This window comes from Pelodiscus sinensis, chromosome 2 (assembly GCF_049634645.1).
Source record: "Pelodiscus sinensis isolate JC-2024 chromosome 2, ASM4963464v1, whole genome shotgun sequence".
Lineage (NCBI taxonomy): Eukaryota > Metazoa > Chordata > Testudines > Trionychidae > Pelodiscus > Pelodiscus sinensis.
The window spans coordinates 251,597,948-251,615,405 of NC_134712.1; the positions used below are offsets into that span (position 1 = coordinate 251,597,948).

The 17,458-nt window shown below is 42.6% G+C and overlaps 1 protein-coding gene across 8 annotated transcripts; it reads left to right on the top strand.

Annotated features, from left to right (window-relative positions):
* Positions 1-41: 41 nt before the first annotated feature.
* On the top strand, positions 42-17,162 carry LOC102445153 (zinc finger protein 212). 8 transcript variants are annotated; one of them, XR_012900877.1, is made up of 6 exons: positions 323-453; positions 2,146-2,742; positions 5,966-6,086; positions 8,612-8,772; positions 8,872-8,964; positions 10,647-17,162. XR_012900877.1 is itself a non-coding variant. In XM_075919781.1 (5 exons), the coding sequence occupies exons 2-5, from the start codon at positions 2,377-2,379 to the stop codon at positions 11,174-11,176; spliced, it is 1,110 nt and encodes a 369-aa protein (XP_075775896.1). In that variant the 5' UTR covers positions 42-174; positions 2,146-2,376; the 3' UTR covers positions 11,177-17,162. The 8 variants fall into 8 exon arrangements, 5 of the variants coding, with proteins under 5 accessions (XP_075775896.1, XP_075775897.1, XP_075775894.1 ...); XM_075919781.1 differs by lacking the exons at positions 323-453; positions 8,612-8,772 and adding an exon at positions 42-174; XM_075919782.1 differs by lacking the exons at positions 323-453; positions 8,612-8,772 and adding an exon at positions 182-318.
* Positions 17,163-17,458: the final 296 nt, after the last annotated feature.

Here is a 17,458-nt window from a genome sequence, read left to right on the forward strand (position 1 = left end):
AGCCAATAGGAATTCTAGGTAGAGAGAGGCCCACCAACTGATGATTGGAGGGGGAACAGCGCTAAATAGGGAGGCTGATTGGTTCCTCAGGCCGTCGATCATCAGCCAGTAGACGGGAGCCGGAAGAAATTGACCAATCAAAGGGGCGAACGGGAGAATACAGTCGCACTCCGGGTAAGTCTGAAGCTTTGCGGCGCGGTTCGCGAGCTCGGTTACTATGGCAGGGCGCGTGGCGTCGCTGTTGATTGGTCGTTGTCCTCGCGGCATCCCCTAATCGTTTCCCTCCTCTCGTCACGGCTGCTCGGCCGCCTCCCATTGGTGAGCGCTGGGCGCAGAACGGGGCCGTTATAAACGGCTGCAGCGGCGCGCGCTGAGGGGGGGCAGAGGGAAGGTGGGTGGGTCCGGGATAAAGGGCGGGCCTGAGAGGGCGAAGGTGGCTGCCCGGCAGCGGAGGTGAGACAATCCCGTGCAGCCGGGGCGGGGGGGGGCCGTGCTTCCCATGATGCGCCGGGGTAATGGGAGGGATGCCCCCCCCCCCCAGTAATTCTGAGAGGGCCTGGTCTCTCTGCCCGCCATGCCCTGCGTGGGGGGGGCAGTGGATTTCCCGCAACGCATTGGGGTGGCGGTGTAGCGCCCCCCCCCCCATCATGCATCAAGGCGGTGAGCGGGGGCTGCAGCTGCTTTGCCCCCACCCCAGAGCTGCAGGTCAGGAATGTGGGAATGGTTCAGAGATGTATCCCACAGGAAGCCCCCCCCCCCCCTCGAACGGGTTAAATTGGTTTGCATAAGGCGTCCCCAGCCCTTTCCCTTCTAGCTGCTCCTCTCTCCACATTCTTTGCCCTCACACGTGCCTTGGGCCCCATCTAAAACGCTAATTCGCAGCTGATGTATTGCCCACCCTTCCCTGTGCATCCGCATATACTTGTGCTCCTGCATGCCAGCGTAATTCTCCTAAGACCTTCTCCCTCCCCCTGGGTTTCCCATATATAGAACCTTGCGCAGGTACAAGTTGCAATCCATGTGTGCAGAAATGCTCCACAAATCTCTGCAGTCACAAATTAGCAGGGATCTAAGTATAGAATTTGTATCAATATCTGCAAAAATGAGCCACAGGGACCAATGCCAATTTTCTTCCACAATTTGGTCTGAGGAAGTGAGTGGGTCTGGCCCACGAAAGCTCATCACCCAATAAACCATCTTGTTAGTCTTTAAAGTGCTACATAGTCCTGTCTTTTGTTTCAATACAAAATTTGTTCCTAGAACCCTGCAAATCTGCAGATGTGATAGCTGCATATATGCAGGGCTCTGCTCATATATTCTTCCTGTGGTTGCACACTGAAGAAGGAAATCTCAAAGTCTTCTTCTTTTCTTGACAGGTATCAAGCTAACATTTCCTTGTGGCTACGTGTACACTGGCCCCTTCTTCGGAAGGGGCATGCTAATTTTGAAAGTGGGAACAGGGAAATCCGCGGGGGATTTAAATAAACATGGCTGCCGCTTTTTTTCCGGCTTTGGGAAAAGCTGGAAAAAAGCGTCTAGACTGGCCCGATCCTCCGGAATAAAGCCCTATTCCGGAGGATCTTTTATTCCTTGAAGTAGGAATAAGAGATCCTCCGGAATAGGGCTTTATTCCGGAGGATCGGGCCAGTCTAGACGCTTTTTTCCGGCTTTTCCCAAAGCTGGAAAAAAAGCGGCGGCCATGTTTATTTAAATCCCCCGCGGATTTCCCTATTCCCACTTTCAAAATTAGCATGCCCCTTCCACAGAAGGGGCCAGTGTAGACGTAGCCTGTGTGATTTGGTTTTCGTTTTTGTTTTGCTTTGCTTTTGGACATTGTACATCACCCTTCTGTTGCTGCCTTCTGTGTAACCCTAATGTTATAATACCTTTTTGTTCCTGAATATGGCAAAATCCTAAGACTATATACTGATGGATAGCATATATTTGTTTGTATTCGTAATGTAGGGGTGTTTAATACTTGGGAGATATGCAAAATAATATTAAATTATGTTGTTTTAAAAGGAACACTTTACTTCAGAGGTGTAAATAGGTACTTGAAGTTGTGGAAACTGTATACCAGTATATGTTTAAGACCAGTATATTATTTAAGAAAGCAGGAGCCTGACTTTTCTCTGTATTTTACAGATGTCAGCTATGCTGAGGGCCACATGTCTTCTATATTGAAGTCTAGCTCCACGACTACATTTTGCTTCACTGAGAACTTAATCTTTTCCTGTATTTTACAGTATTGTATGTTGTTGAGGTGCATATATCTGCTACTCTTCATATTAAAGCAATAGTTTATTTTAAACCCTTCAAACTGACCTCTTGGCATCATATTATTGTTTTAGTTTTGCTGCTTCTGCTCACTTTACAATGGTTTATTGCTCAGCTTTGAACTGTCAAAATGCTACAAGTGGCGTATATAAGAACAATACAGTTACTTTCTATGGTTTTCCTTTGCATAACAAACCTCTTTTGAAGCAGTGGATTCACAATATGGGTCGGGAAATGGGAACTCCGTCAAAACACCAACGACTATGTTCTAAACATTTTGAGGACAGTTCCTTTGAAATTGATCCTCTAAAAATTAGAAAAAACCGACGCCTACTGAAAGAAGCAGTGCCCAAAAAATTCATTTTGGGTGAAGATGGAAATTGGCTTGTTGGAACACCTCAAAGTTTCTGTGGTGGAATAAGTAATAAAACTCGAAAACGAATCCGAAATCCTGAAAATTTGAAGGTAATTTTCAATATTATATCTTCTGATTATTTCTGCTCAATTAAGAGGGCATAATAAGAGAATACTTGGATGAGAATTCTTCAAGGGAACCCCTCAGTGCTGCAGGAAATAAAAAATACAAATAATTCAGTAGAATGCACTTTTCCTTTTGAATTGCTACTTTAATCATTGTATACCTTGGAGTTAGAAGGCATGTGGTTGCTGAGTTCTTGTAAATCCAGAAAATATCTCAGTACCCTTCTCTTGATCCTGTTTCAGCTTGTGTAATAGCATTCTGCCCAAGTAAAAATTTCTGTCTGGCATTTCAATTGGATACCATGCTCTTCTTTACTTCCTACTCTAAGATGAATCTTGATCCTGCAAAACTGTGCTCATATGAGTGAGTTGTCCTTACTCATGTGAATAATCTCAATTTCTTTGGGCTGACTATTTTGTAGTATAAAGCTTATACTGTACGCATTTATTGGGTCTAGTATTGAAGCACTGTTGGTTTCTGTATATTAGACAAAATGGGAAGATTTTGTTTTTATTGTACCAGTATGTTGGTGAAAGCTTTTGAGCTACACAGATCTTTTCTTCAGATCCAGGTAGACCTTGCTGAGAACTGTTAAACAGTAGCTAAGGTTCAGTTTGGTATCTTGTACGTGAGTTTTATTTGCTTAAGGCCAGATCTTACAAACCCACATCTGAGTAGAGTTTACTTATGGAATAGTTTGCTAATTTAAAAATGAATACTCATTTGACTATTGGTTTGTAAAACTGGGTCCATATGTTGTACTATCAATACTAGTTAAATGCTTAGATACCAATTCAAATGAAAGACAGTACAAAAAGGCAGAGTGTTCACTCACAAATTTCCAAATGGATAAAAGCTGTCCTGCAACAATAATAGTGATCAGGCAAGTATTCATACAATTTTACATGTAGTGTGTCCTTTTTAACATTAAAATTAATTGTGGGGGGGGGGGGACTACAGGCCAGATATGTCATTAGCAGTCTTGAATGTATTTCCACTAGCTTTTCATTAATGTTTTTACTTTTAAAATTTTATGCTTATAACTGGAGGGGAAGAATACTAGCAAAAATGTCAGAAATTGTTTAATCTCTGTGGAAGTTGTGGGCATTGCACAAGATTCAAGACCAAAAAAGGCACTTCCTATCTGAGACATGGAAGAGGAAAAGAACTTAAGAAACTGCAGCTATAATACTGCACTTGCTCTGGTTATCTCAAATCATAAGGGTCTAGATGAGTTGGAGGGAATTCAAAAAGGAGCAACCAAATAGACTAAAGGGTCGGAGGGTTTGATTTATAAGGAAAGATTTTTTTTTTAAATGTATTTAGTGAAGAAGTGATGTACCACTCTGCAATAGGAATGTGGACAGGTAACCAGTTACCCAGTAAGCATCACATTTATTGAGTAATGCTTACTGGGTAACTGTTACCAGGAACTCCTCCATGCCCATGGCCTGCCACAGGCAAAGGACTGCTCCAGCCCCACTGGAGCATAGGACTCCCAACTCCCAGCCCTCACAGGCCAGGAGCTGGCAGCCCCACCTAGGAACCCACTTAGTGGGTTAACCAGGGATGGGGAACCTTTTTTTGGATCGAGGGCTGCTGACCCACAGAAGAATCAGTTGGGGGGGCCTCACACAAGTGATGAAACGAAACAAAACCCAAACTGTCACTGATGTGGCCCCCGACTGAGAAGCAGAAAGACACTCCACACACTCTCCTCACACACCAGAGTCTATGGGGTGGGGCCAGCCTAGTAGATTTTGAGTGCTCCACTCCTGGGGCAGAGAGAAAGGGCTGGAGTGCCAGTGCAGGTTCCCAAGTGCTGGGGTGGGGGGGACCCTGAGCCTCAGGGCTGGACCCAGGCAAGCTGGGGGCTGCATCTGGCCCCTAGGTCTTAGGTTCCCCACCTCTGGGTTAAACAGAGGCTGTATCAGAAGCAGCAAGGCAGGAGAGCAGGAGCCGGAGCTGGGGGGAGCCAGCTTAAAAGCTGGTTCCATCCAGCACCGTCTCTGTGAGGGGCAGGGGAGGCAGACGCACAGTGGGGGGAAATGGTGCAAGCCGAGACTGAGCACTCCCGGCTCCCACTGGATCCCAGATGCTGTGCCTCTTCTTTTTCAGTGTAGTACTGAAAAAGTTATAAGAGGAAACTGTGTATTAAATGTCATGATCTTACTGTTTAGGAGGAGTTCTTGACAATAAGAATGGCCATATTGGGTCACACCAAAGGTCCATCTAGCCCAGTATCCTGTCTTACAATAGTGGCCAATTCCAGATGCCCCAGAGAGAGTGAACAGAAAATGAACTCCTCATGTGCTCCCTCTCCTGTCCTCCATTTCCAGCCCCTGACAAGCAGAGGCTAGGGACACCATTCCTACCCATCCTGGCTAATAGCCATTGATGAACCTAACCTCCATGAATTTATCTAATTCTTTTTTTTGAACCCTGTTAAAGTCCTGGCCTTCACAACATCCTCTGTCAAGGAGTTCCACAGGTTGACTGTGCACTGTGTGAAGAGAAACTTCCTTTTGTTTGTTTTAAACTTGCTGCCTGGTAGCTCTCACTACATTGAAAAAGCAGAGCAGCGGCAAAATTCCATCAATTACTCGATTAGCTTCCTAACCACTATTTAACATCCCTAAGTTAAATGGGATTTTGCGTCCCTAGTCTGCCAATATTTGAAAGGTATAATTTGCTAAAGAGGGCGAAGAATTACTTAGTGTGGTGCAAGGCAGTGTACCTAGAAGTAAGGTATTATAAAAGAGTAAAGGAAAAGTTTAGGTCAGTTATGGAAAAGAAATCTTGGCAGTCAGATCAGTTAAACTGTGGAGTTGCCTCATAGCTTGACTCATTTAAAATACTGTGGACAAAGAAAGCACTCAATAATGTATTGAAGAGAACTGCATTGACTTTCAGAGGTTGGTCAAGATGACTTTATTGATCAATGTGTCTCTCTTGATTCTTTTGCTTGAGAAATCATGACTTCAGTAAGGAGTTAAGGAATACCACCTTGATATATTATGCTGACTTTGTGAGAGACATAGAAATAGCAGTAGAATTATCTAATTCCTTTTTGCAAATGGGTGATATATATAGTAGCATCAGTGCCATCAGAAACACCCAGCAACTAACTGTTCATTTAATATTCTCAGTAATATCCTTGTCAGGATGTAATCAATGATACTAAGTATGTAATACTTTCTGTTTCAGGTCCCAGGGACTTTTGATACTGTTGCAGCTCCTGAAGGGAAGAATTTAGAAGAGTGGCAAAAAGAGCTTTACAAAAAAGTGATAAAGGACAATTATGAATCTTTAATCTCTCTGGGTAACGGTCAGTTTTCACGCCATTCTCTAGAACTTGAGATATGTACAGTTCTTAGACAGAAGCCAGCCTAACAGTTTTCTCAAACTTTTGATTGCTGGTTAATCATTGCTTAGGTTCTCCAGAACCTTTTGATAAAAGATCGACTCCATATGTTTTTTTCGGTAAAAGAACATTGCTAAACACAGTCATGCTTCTAGTGCCTGTACATCCACTGCCTTTCTGCAGTGAAAAATGCTTACACAACTAAATAGCATATATGTTGAATCCGCATGCACAGATGCTATTTTCCATGTGTGATATGAATAAAACACTCCTCCAGTAAAGGGATAGAAATGTAGCCATGTTAGTCTGGTGTAGCTGAAACAAAAAACAGGACTATGTAGCACTTTAAAGACTAACAAGATGGTTTATTAGATGATGAGCTTTCGTGGGCCAGTCCCACTTCCTCAGATCAAATAGTGGAAGAAAATAGTCACAACCATATATACCAAAGGATACAATTAAAAAAAATGAACACATATGAAACGGACAAATCACATTTCAGAACAGAAGGGGTGATACGGGGGGAGAAAGGAAGGTAAATGTCTGAGTTGATATTAGAGGTGGGGAAGGGTAGGTGTCTGTGAGTTAATGGTATTAGAGGTGATAATTGGGGAAGCTATCTTTGTAATGGGTAAGGTACCTTTGATCAGAGGAAGTGGGTCTCGCCCACGAAAGCTCATCATCTAATAAACCATCTTGTTAGTCTTTAAAGTGCTACATAGTCCTGTATTTTGCTTCAGTAAAGGATGTCAAAAATGAAGTATTTAAGTAGTTATCATCTGTGATTATATCTTTTCTAATCCGTATGCAAACTCTAAGACAAAAAAAATGGCAGTGGAAAAGATTAGGGGTGTATGGTCTTCCTCTTGAAGAGAATCTGGACTTTCAGCTGACTTACAAACTGCCAGGTGGCTTACTACATGTAGTGCAATCGGGATTCTCCCTGAGTTTCTTAGCAAACATTCTATTTTTCTGCAGGATCTTTATTAACAGTAATCTGCAAATCCTTTCTTATGTCTTGCAGGATTACTCATAAATTAACATCTGTTTTTTACTTCTAATCATGTACTCCCCGCCTCCCCCCATTGAAGTTTTGGTCCTCAGCAGAATGCACGCACTAACCACTTCCAATAAGACAATTAACTTGTTTTGATGGCCAGTCAGGATCTGGGGGACTCCAGTTTCTGCATAGTACTAGCACAAGGTTGGGGTCTGGCAGCTCTGATTGTGGAGCTGTGTTCTGGAGTTGGTTTCCAAAGAACTTCCTTTTGGGCCCCCAATGTATATACTGAAATTTGGTTCCTGCTAAGCTAGACCATAATAAATTATTTTTCTAAAATTTTACTAACCAGTCCTAACCTATTGTAATAGAATTATCTAACCAATCATACCCCATCACCTTAATTGATTTACACCTACTAAAATTAATTATACGGCAAACAGAAACAATTAAAAAAACCAGAAAGCATACAGACTAGCAACAGGGAAGTGAGGACCATAATCCTAGAATGAGGATTCCAGAATCCCTACTATTTCTAAGGAGTTTCTTGACAGATGAAATGCTTTTACATTTTCTTTACCCATCTTGAAATCTGTTTATTTGGTAATAGTGGGTGCTGTCTTTTTAACAGCCTGGTATTACACTATTTTAATGCAATTTAGATGGAATGTGAGTCTGTGACTCCTGCTTTACAGCTGATGGCTACTGTTCTTTCAGTCTGGCTGCAGATGAAGGCCCTAAGTTTTAGACCTTCCATTATGCCTACAGGCCTTCCCATATGGCTCCAGAAAAAGGTCATATCCTTACAGGCAGGGTGTGCCATGGGCTAAATTAAAAGGCGTGGCAGGCCAAATCTTGCCAGCCCCAGAGTTAGAGCATGCTCTGTAGGCATGGTACTAGGTATGTAAGTGACTAGTCATTTGCCACCCCTCCCCCTTGCTGCCTCCGTCGGAAAGAGGCAGCTAGTGGGGAGAAGAGGAGGAGGTGCCGGTTTCCCTCCAGCTCTGAGGGAGGGAGCAGGGGCGCAGTGGCGGAGTTCCACCTTTGAAAAGTACAAGAGTCCCCGCTAGGGCTCTTGTAAATTTCAAAGGTGGAAGCGCCACATGGAGCCTGGGGCCTGTGGCAGGACTCCTGTTGGGGCCAGGCTTCACACAGTGTTTCAATCTTTGAAATGCACAAGAGCTTCTGCTGGGGCTCTTGCACATTTCAAAAGCAGAATGCTGCACAGCACTTCTGCCTTTGAAATGTAGCAACAGCTGGGCAGGCTCTTGGTACATTTCAAAGCAGAAGCACTCTTATTGACTAATCAAATAGTTGATGGAAATTCCATTGACAATTCGATTAGCCGATTAATCTAATTTTAACATGTCTAGATGATACATATACCATTTGTCAGTACAGAGGAGTTGTGTGGGGATGGAGAAGAAAAATCTATTTCCATTTGCAAGGGGCAGAACTTACATTTCAGTCCCTTGGTTTTCCTGGACAGGTCAAAGCCACTGCCTTTAACAGATATTCCTGAAAACAGTGATTTTGACACACACAAATAGGTAGGCCAAAAAATCTCATAAGCTGAAAATATAAACAGGCTCAAAAATGGACACCTTTAACACTGTTGCTTCTGCTCCGTTTATCTACTACCTCTGCAATGTAAGTATCTTAGTGTCAGATAATGTGACATTCTTTGAAGTTGAAAAATATCTAAGATATCATGGGCATTTTTTTTAATTTTCTGTCCAAACTATTCAGTCTCCAAACATGATATTCAGTCAAGAGAAGAGCTACATATCAAGGCTCGGCAGGGCTTGGAGAAAAGAGAAATGTCTGTGAATCCTAGCATAGGTGAGTAATGGATTAAGACATCTCTGGAAGAGTAAATGACTTAAAGATGGCAAGAAAAACCATCATGATGAACTCCTATAGCTTTGTCTTTTTTCTTATAGAGCTATTGTATAACCAGAAATTGTCGTGAACCCATTGTAGATATGGGAACCAATGAACTTTGTGATACAAGGCAGTTTCTCTCCTTTCATCACCCTATTTCTGACTGCTTGGATTAAGTGTGTTATTACTATGTGTAATGTTATGTGTAACTAATACATATGACTAACATTTTTTTAAGATTAAAAATCACACTGATTAGGGATGTAAAAAACTAACTGCTATGACTTTTAGCAGTTACATGCTGTCAGTGTAAAGCTTAAATAATCTTATTTGAGCTTTATACTGCAGAGCCCGCAGTGAAGCCACAGCCCCTGCCAGCCACTCTCCCAGGGAGGCTTTGCTGCAGGCTCTGCAGCTGGCTTCCCTGCCAGCCTGTTTCTGGGAAGCCAGCGTGTAGCATGCAGCAGAGAGGCCAGGCCCACTGCGGATAGAGGCTGCTCTGGTGGGCCCATGGGGCTGGGGCAGATCCCTGCATGGGGCAGGCAGGGAGCTGCTCTAGCTCTTATTGATTAACCATTTACATCCCTACTGATAAAAAATGTACTTAATCATTATTAAACAAATAGTATGACACATGCCCTTTCCTACAGAACATGTGGTCTAAAAAGAAACCTCTCTTTGGTACTTGTATGACCATCATTATTAACATAATGGTTGAGTGATGTAGAAAAATAATTCAGGACAGTTGGTGGTGGCGAAGAATTATTAATAAGGCACATGAGGCAGGAAAAATTCCATGAGGTGTTTCAATAAAAGGTCTGAAAGAGTCGAGAAAGTGCTTGCCAAAGAAAAGGGATGATGCCCCACATATAGGGGGACTCTAAGGAACAGTGCTAAAGGAAAAGGTAGCAGTAAGGTGAGGGAACAGGGAGAAGCATGGGAAATATAGAGAGGGAGTGGGGCGGGGGGAGGATGATCTAAATGCCTTGAAGGTAAGGATATATTTCTGTTTAATGTAGGGGTTTTTTGTTTCGTTTTGTTTTTGTTTTTTTAAGAGGAAGACAGTGAAGGGGGTCGGAGTTAAGTAATTCAGTTTAAGTGACGGAGAAAAATGACATTAGCAGTGGCTTTTTGCAGGGAGTGGAGTGGAAGGGGTTAGACTCGAGGGGGCCACAGAGGAAATTACAAAAAATCAAAGTGTGATGGCAAAGGTATGGACAATGGTTTTGTCAGTAACAATAGAAGGGCACAGGTGGATTTTGAGGGTACTAAAATTGTAGAATCACTTCTGGCCATACTCATGGCTTCTACTAGGGATAGCTTAGGAAGTCAAATAAATCCTGTTACAATTCAGGGAGATAGAATAGATAACCTAGAGTGGAGTTCTTTTAACCTAAATTCTTTAAACTTCAGAAATTGGAAGTTCAAGAGGCATTTTATATGCAAAAGTTTGAGTGACATACACTATTTATGGGTCCAATAAGTTATCATTTTTTCTGGCTTTTATGTCTCTTCCTCACGCTCTCCCCAGAACAATATGACCTAAACACATTTTGTTAATTATGGATCAGGACTGTTTTATTCTTAGATCTCCTTTTTCCAAGCAGATGAAATGAATGTTTGGATGCTCTTTATTTCAGAGGATAATGGGATTGTGATCAAAACTGAAGTGCAGGATAATGAGGACGCTCCAGAAAATATGGAATTGCATAGATCATTTTCAAGCTCAGAAGACCTGGTTTTCCAAACTTCTGACAGGGGAATGACTTGTGAGAGTCGTTGGAGAACAGAAACAGAGCCAGGGAATCTTACTGGAAACAGAATGGGTAACACTACTTCGGATGAAGGAGATGGCAATAAATTCAGAGAGATCCTTTTCTATCAGGAAACACCCATAGGAGAGAGACTATACCTATGTACAGAATGTAAGAAAACTTTTAAGTTGAAGATAGGCCTTCTAAAACACAAGCGAATTCATGCAAAAAAGAGTCCAGTATCATCATACATATGTACAGACTGTGGAAAAAGCTTTGGTCGCCATGCCGATCTTATTCGACACCAGAGAACTCATACAGGAGAGAGACCTTATAAATGTACAGAATGCCAGAAAAGCTTTACTGAGAAACCAAGACTTACTAATCACTTACGAACTCACAACATCTGCATATAACTACTGTGGCAAAAATTTTATGAGAACTGATTTTCCATTCAGTCACCATCAAACCCATCTGAGAATATGGACCACACACATTTTACTGACTGGAGGAAAAGCTTTTGTTTAAGAAGACATTTATCACACTGAATTCAACTCAAGCATGTGTTGGACCTATCCTTGTAGCTCCTCTGTTTAAACCTTGAGCATCAATTGAATTTATGAGCTATCAATGATTCATGCCAGGGAGGAACAGACATATAAAAGAACATTGACTATACCAAAAATACATTTAAAAAAACATTCTAAAATATCAACTCACCTATATTAGAGAGAGACTGTTTCATTGTAGAAAATGGAGATTTTTGACATGTGGAATCTTTGACCACTTCACCAGGGACAGAGCATGGTCATTCACAGAATTTTTGATAGAAGTTAGAGCTTCAAAGAGCTCTAGATCACATTTAGAGATTGGGCTTCTTTAGTAATTGGGGGATGGATAGCTCAGTGGTTTGAGCATTAGCATGCTAACCCCAGGGTTGTAAGTTCAATCCTTGAGGGGGCCATTTAGGGATCTGGGGCAAATCTGTCAGGGATGGTACTTAGTCCTGCTGTGAAGGCAGGGGACTGGACTCAATGACCTCTCAAGGTCCCTTCTAGTTCTGAGAAATGGTATATTTCCATATTATGTGGAAATAAATGGTAAAAGTCCATTAAGTATAGTCAAATGACAGAGATACCAACAGTGAAAGTACCAACCACACATGTTAGTATGGCCAAAGACCAAAATGCAGTTCAAACTTCAACAATTTAGAGTAATTTGTAGCACACAAGATACAGGCTTCATTTTTTAGCTCCTGGAAGGGAAAACAAATGTATAATACTTTCCTTTCTATTGCTTCTATGCCACATGAAAGATGAGAGGTGAAATTTATAAGAGATTATTCACTATAAACCAAATGCAGACTGATGCTTCATCTGAAGTTGGAGCCAGCTCATGGAGACAGGGAACAAATAGTGGAGTCATCTGCTTAAAAACATTATCAACAGGTCAGAAAAATCATAGAGATCTTGTTCAATCATAGGCATCTTGTTCAATACCTTGCTTAAAGGTGGCCTGCAAAGAGTTATAAATATCTGATTTGTGCCCCTTTTTTAACTTCATGATGTAGAATTTCTTGCCTGGGGTCGGGGTGGGATTAAAATAAATACTCCAAGTTCTATAGTGTTGATTTTAACACTGCCCAATTGTGTCTACATACGAACAGTTAGGGAGAGTTAAAGATGGGAGGGGGGGCAGTAAAACTTTGTTGTGTTTGATCAGCTGTTACATGGAGAATACTATGTTGTAGTATACATAATAACATCTGTTTTCAGTGAATGCTGCTAGATAACCAGAGCAGCCAAGTGCCTAGTGTTCAATTGGAAAATCCAATTGAATGGGGGACTTGACAGTGTCTGGTCAGATCTACTGACTGGATACCCAAAATCAGGGCAGGGAGGCACCTGGTCACTAACCTGTGCCAGCCCCTACTTAGCTAAGGTCACTTACTACTTGCATTGGGCAGCTACAGCTTCCAGCCCTGGCTCTTCAGGCCAGTCCCTCCCAGCCAGGACCGAGGAGCGGAAAGAAGGAAAGCAGCAAGTGACGGGAGAGTAGAAGAGAAGCAAGTGGTGGTGAAGCCTTAGGGTCAGAAGCAGGACCTTGAATGCCAGGAGAAAATGGGGGGTGCAGAGACAAGATGTTTCTGGAAGGGTGGAGTGTCTGGTTTTTAAATATTACAAAGTTGGCAACTCTACTGGTAACTGAACTGATGGGAAGGTTTGCCACATTTTTTACTATTCTGTTTTCTCTAACTTTTAGTCTTTTCCTTTCTTAAATATTTGTTTTATTAACTGGCAAATAAGCAGTTAAAATAATGAATTTTGCAAAGTGCATATTCAATAGAGCAGAGGTCCTCAAAAGATGGTCCATGACTGCTTAGTGGTGGGTCTGTAAAGAACTCTCTTATTTTTCTGGCTTCTCCTTCTAACTGCTAAATCACATTGGGGGCGGGAGGGACTTAAACTTACTTTAAATATTTTACAATTATTACTTTCCCATGTAAGCAGCTGCAGTAGAATATGTGCTCGTATGTGGGGATTCTCTGCAATCATGAATGTGTGGGCATTTGATCCCTTACATGAGCTCTGCATTAAAATGTGATTCAAACCATGAAATGGTTCAAGATAGGGATGTTAAATATCAGTTTATTGAATAGTCAAGTAACCTCATGAATTCTGATTGGTTAGTTGACTATTCTATAGTCCCTGGGGGCAAGGCTGGCAGCCAGTGCACTCCTGCCTCACTCCCAGGGAGCCCCCTGCCTTTCCACACTGCTGCCTCTGTATCAGAGGCAGCAGTGCAGGGTGCCAGGCAGGACCTGGTCCATGAGGGGAGTCAGTTTAAAAAACAGTTCTCCTTTCAGACCGGCTGCCTGTTGCCCTGTGCTGCTGCCTCTGAAAGCGAGGCAGCAGCCCCTGTCTGGGAGGGGGTCTGAGCTCCCAGGCCTAGTGTGAGCCAGAACTGAGCCAGGCTGCCTGCATGCCTGGTTCATAATACATTTTAAATGCAGAGCCACAGCAGGGGTAGGTCCTGGACCTGTTGCAAGTCAGGACTGAGCTGGTCTGCTGGCCAACCTGCTAAAAAATTTACTGGCTGTGCGGGGGGGGGGGGGGGAAATATGCGTGTAATCTATAGCATTAACCGATAAGCTTTTGCTTACACCACACATCCCTAGTTCACATACACATCCCTTGCTTACACATACACTATTACATCCCTAGTTCAACAACCTTCTGGAACAGAGGGCTGTATTTATCGCTCTAGTACACTCCTACAGTTGGCTGGTCAGGTGCAACCAGGGGCAGGATCTAGTCAAATGACTATGTAGAATGTTTTTTCCCTCCTTGCTCAACAAGTACAATAGCAAATGTAATTTCCACTGTTGGGAAGGAAGGTTCCATATGGTAACAATAGTTCAGTTCCAGGGCAGAGCGCGCACATTGATGACAGATAGAAAATATAAAGCAGAACATCCAGCAACAACACAAGTAAACAATAGCTGTTGCGGATGCAAAACTTTATCAAAAGTTTGGCATAATTTGATATTTTTATATCATTTTAGCAGATGTGTATGTTAAGCATTTTTAAATTTTTACTGATTTAAAAATTTTACTGTGCAAAATGATGGATTTTATACTCTTATTTTTATCCATTTGAATTTTCACACTTGCAGGAAATTGAGAGATCAGAAAATTATTGAAAAATGGTGGACATTGAGATGTAAAAAGCTAAAGCTTTATAAATCACAAACACAAGATTTCAACATCACATATCAAAATATCCTTAAATCAACAAATCTTTATCTGTTTTTAATATTCATTCTCTAGTCTGTTTGTACCAAATCTAATTCAGAAGTTTCAATCACTGGATTGACTCTTAAGTTCTCAGTCGGGGGGGAGGAGAGGGGTGTTGGTGGGTGTTGTTTTTGTTTGTTTTTTAACTTTGCCTTTCTGTAAAGGGCAGTTATTAATGCAAATATTTTTTTTTATTTGTGTGGTGAAATTGACGTTTTCCGACACTGATAAAAATCTAATCCTTCCAAGCCTAGCCCTATAACACTTTATACGTTCTAATGTTGTACAGATGGTAATCAGATAAAACATTAAGCTGAAAACTTTGACCACTGAAGAGGATTGGCAATAAAATTAGATTCCCCCAGGCTACATCTACATTGCATCCCTCTTGTGTAAAAGCCATGCTTCGTTTGCATAATTAATTAGGGGCCATTTTTGCACAAGAGGCTTTTGCGCAAAAAGGAGCTGTCTACATAGCTCCTTTTTATGCAAAAAAGCCCTCTTGTGCAAGAGCTGTTCTTCCTGAAAAAATGAGGAAGAAGGGTCCCGGCCCCTAATTAATTGTGCAAATGAAGCACAGCAAAAGCTAATCCATGCTTCATTTGCATAGGCTTTTGCACAAGAGGGATGCAATGTAGACATAGCCCCAGAGTGAAAGCTGTTAAGCAATAAGGGTGAGCTCCTATAGCAGTAATAGGCAACCTAGGCTAGTTAGTGGGTCATATGAGTAGCCCTCTGTCATCTCAGTGAACTGCAAGATTGTTGTAACCAAGATGGTCTCCTGGGATAGGGTAGTTTTGCTAACTGCACTTGTATACCTAGAATTTGCAGGCTGTGCTGACTGAACCATAGCAGTGCCTTCTATGCACAGGGCTCTCTGTCAGTGTTATGTGCAATCAGCACACATCTCACTTCATGTGCCCTTTGCTTTAAGTGCATGTCACTTTAGCAATAGTGGTGGAGGGGGGGAAACTATGTGGAGGGGAACTAGAGGAATTGGGCCTCAGTGCCCACCACCATTCCATACAGGGGCAGCCCTAAACTAGCTACCAGCAACTGGTGCCCTCGGCAAACCATTCAATCAGCGCCCCCCACCTCCAAACCCCTCAATGATATTGTGCCACCATTTGGCACCCCATTTAGCTTGGCACCCTAGGCGACTGCCTAGTTCGTCTATATGGACGGGCCGCCCCTGGTTCCATAGAATGTAATGGAAATTCAGAGCTAAAGGGAATATGAGTTCTGGAGAACTATAGAAATGGCATTCATGGCTGCTTTTTGTTTGTTTGTTTTTATTTATTTTGTAACCAACAGCTCAAAATGTTGAAGGGTGACAAAGAATCAGATGCCATTATTGTTTAACTGGATTGTTTGTCCTTAGTTGGAAATGAGGTGAGTAAAAACCTGGAATCATGAGTCTTTGTATCTGTTACTTTGTGGAAATTGCACTTTCACTTGCACTTGCACATGGGCAGAAGGACATTGACAAGGATGTGTAAATGACACCAAATGTGTGCTTTTCCCAATTTGGGATTGAGCACATCAGCAAAAAGAGAACTACTCCCCTTCTGAGTCTTCTGTGAAGTGTTTTGCTGAGGCTTTGTTACCCTTAAAAGTTTAAAGTACAGCCATGGCAGCATTTTAAACTGATAGTATATAAGATGAGAGCCTGAAATATAAGCTCATGTATCACAGGTCTGGTTTGAGGCCTAGCTAACAATGGTCAAGACTTTCCTAATACAGTAAACTTCCGATAATACGGCACCTTTAGGACCCAGGGGGGGCCGGATTATCGGATATGCTGGACTATCAGAAGGGGGGGCTATGAGGGGTCTGGGGAGCTTGGGGGGGTGGCGCTGCGGGACCAACTCAGCAGCACCCCAGCTGCTCTGCCCCAGGCGTCCCCAAGTCAGCCACTACTGAGACTGTCCAGCGGCTGACTCGGGGAAGCCCGGGGCAGAGCAGCTCCAATTGTCCAGCTGCCTGGAGCACTTCTGGGTTCCAGGTGGTGCCGGACTAGCAGGAGTGCCGAACCACTTGATGTTGGACAACTGGAGTTTTACTGTATAAAGCAAATGTAAACTGCGAGCAAAAGGCAGGCTCCTGCTCACGTAATTTAGTCCAAACAGTAAAGCAGTAATTGGTACTAGGCACTGGCTGTAAAACACTAATTGGTACTGGGCATAGATTGAAAGCACCCTTTAGAAGTGTGGTAACACCCGTTTAAGAAGCACCTTTACCCCATGCTCTACACAGATAACAGGGACATACTGACCCAGATTCAGGACAGTCTCTAAAATAACAGCATGATGCATAGAGGAGTTCTAATTGAACCACTAGATACAGAGTGATGGGCAGTATCTAGGTAATGTTAGAGGGTGGCAACTTGGTATGTTAGGACTGATGTGTAACTTATTTGTACCTGTATATAAAGTTGTGTCTCGGAGGAGCCGTCTTTGACCAGCCTAGGGGTCAGTGGGACCTCCTGCTGACTGAGCTGGACCATTGTTGGGGGTACATATGCATAGTGGTTCGGTAGAGTCTACTGACAACTATTATTGTACTTTGTTTGACAATAAACCTGGCCTGGTGCCTTTGATCCTTACCTGATTTTTGTGGTCTTTGGGGGCGCAAGAGTCTGCTGTGTTGACTTTGCACAAGCAGTCAACACAACACATGCAACTGAACAGTTATCACTGACAGCGCAGGAGATTCAGTAGGACATCACAATGCTGACTTCTGATTACTAAAGGGTGTGTCTACACTGCAGAGTTTCTCTGGAAAAATTACACTTACGTCCACACTGCAATTGTGTTCTTTTGACAAAGCAGAAAGAACAAAGGGGTTTTTCTGACAGCAGTAAACCTCTTTCTACAGGAAAGAAGCCTTTTTTTCAAAAGA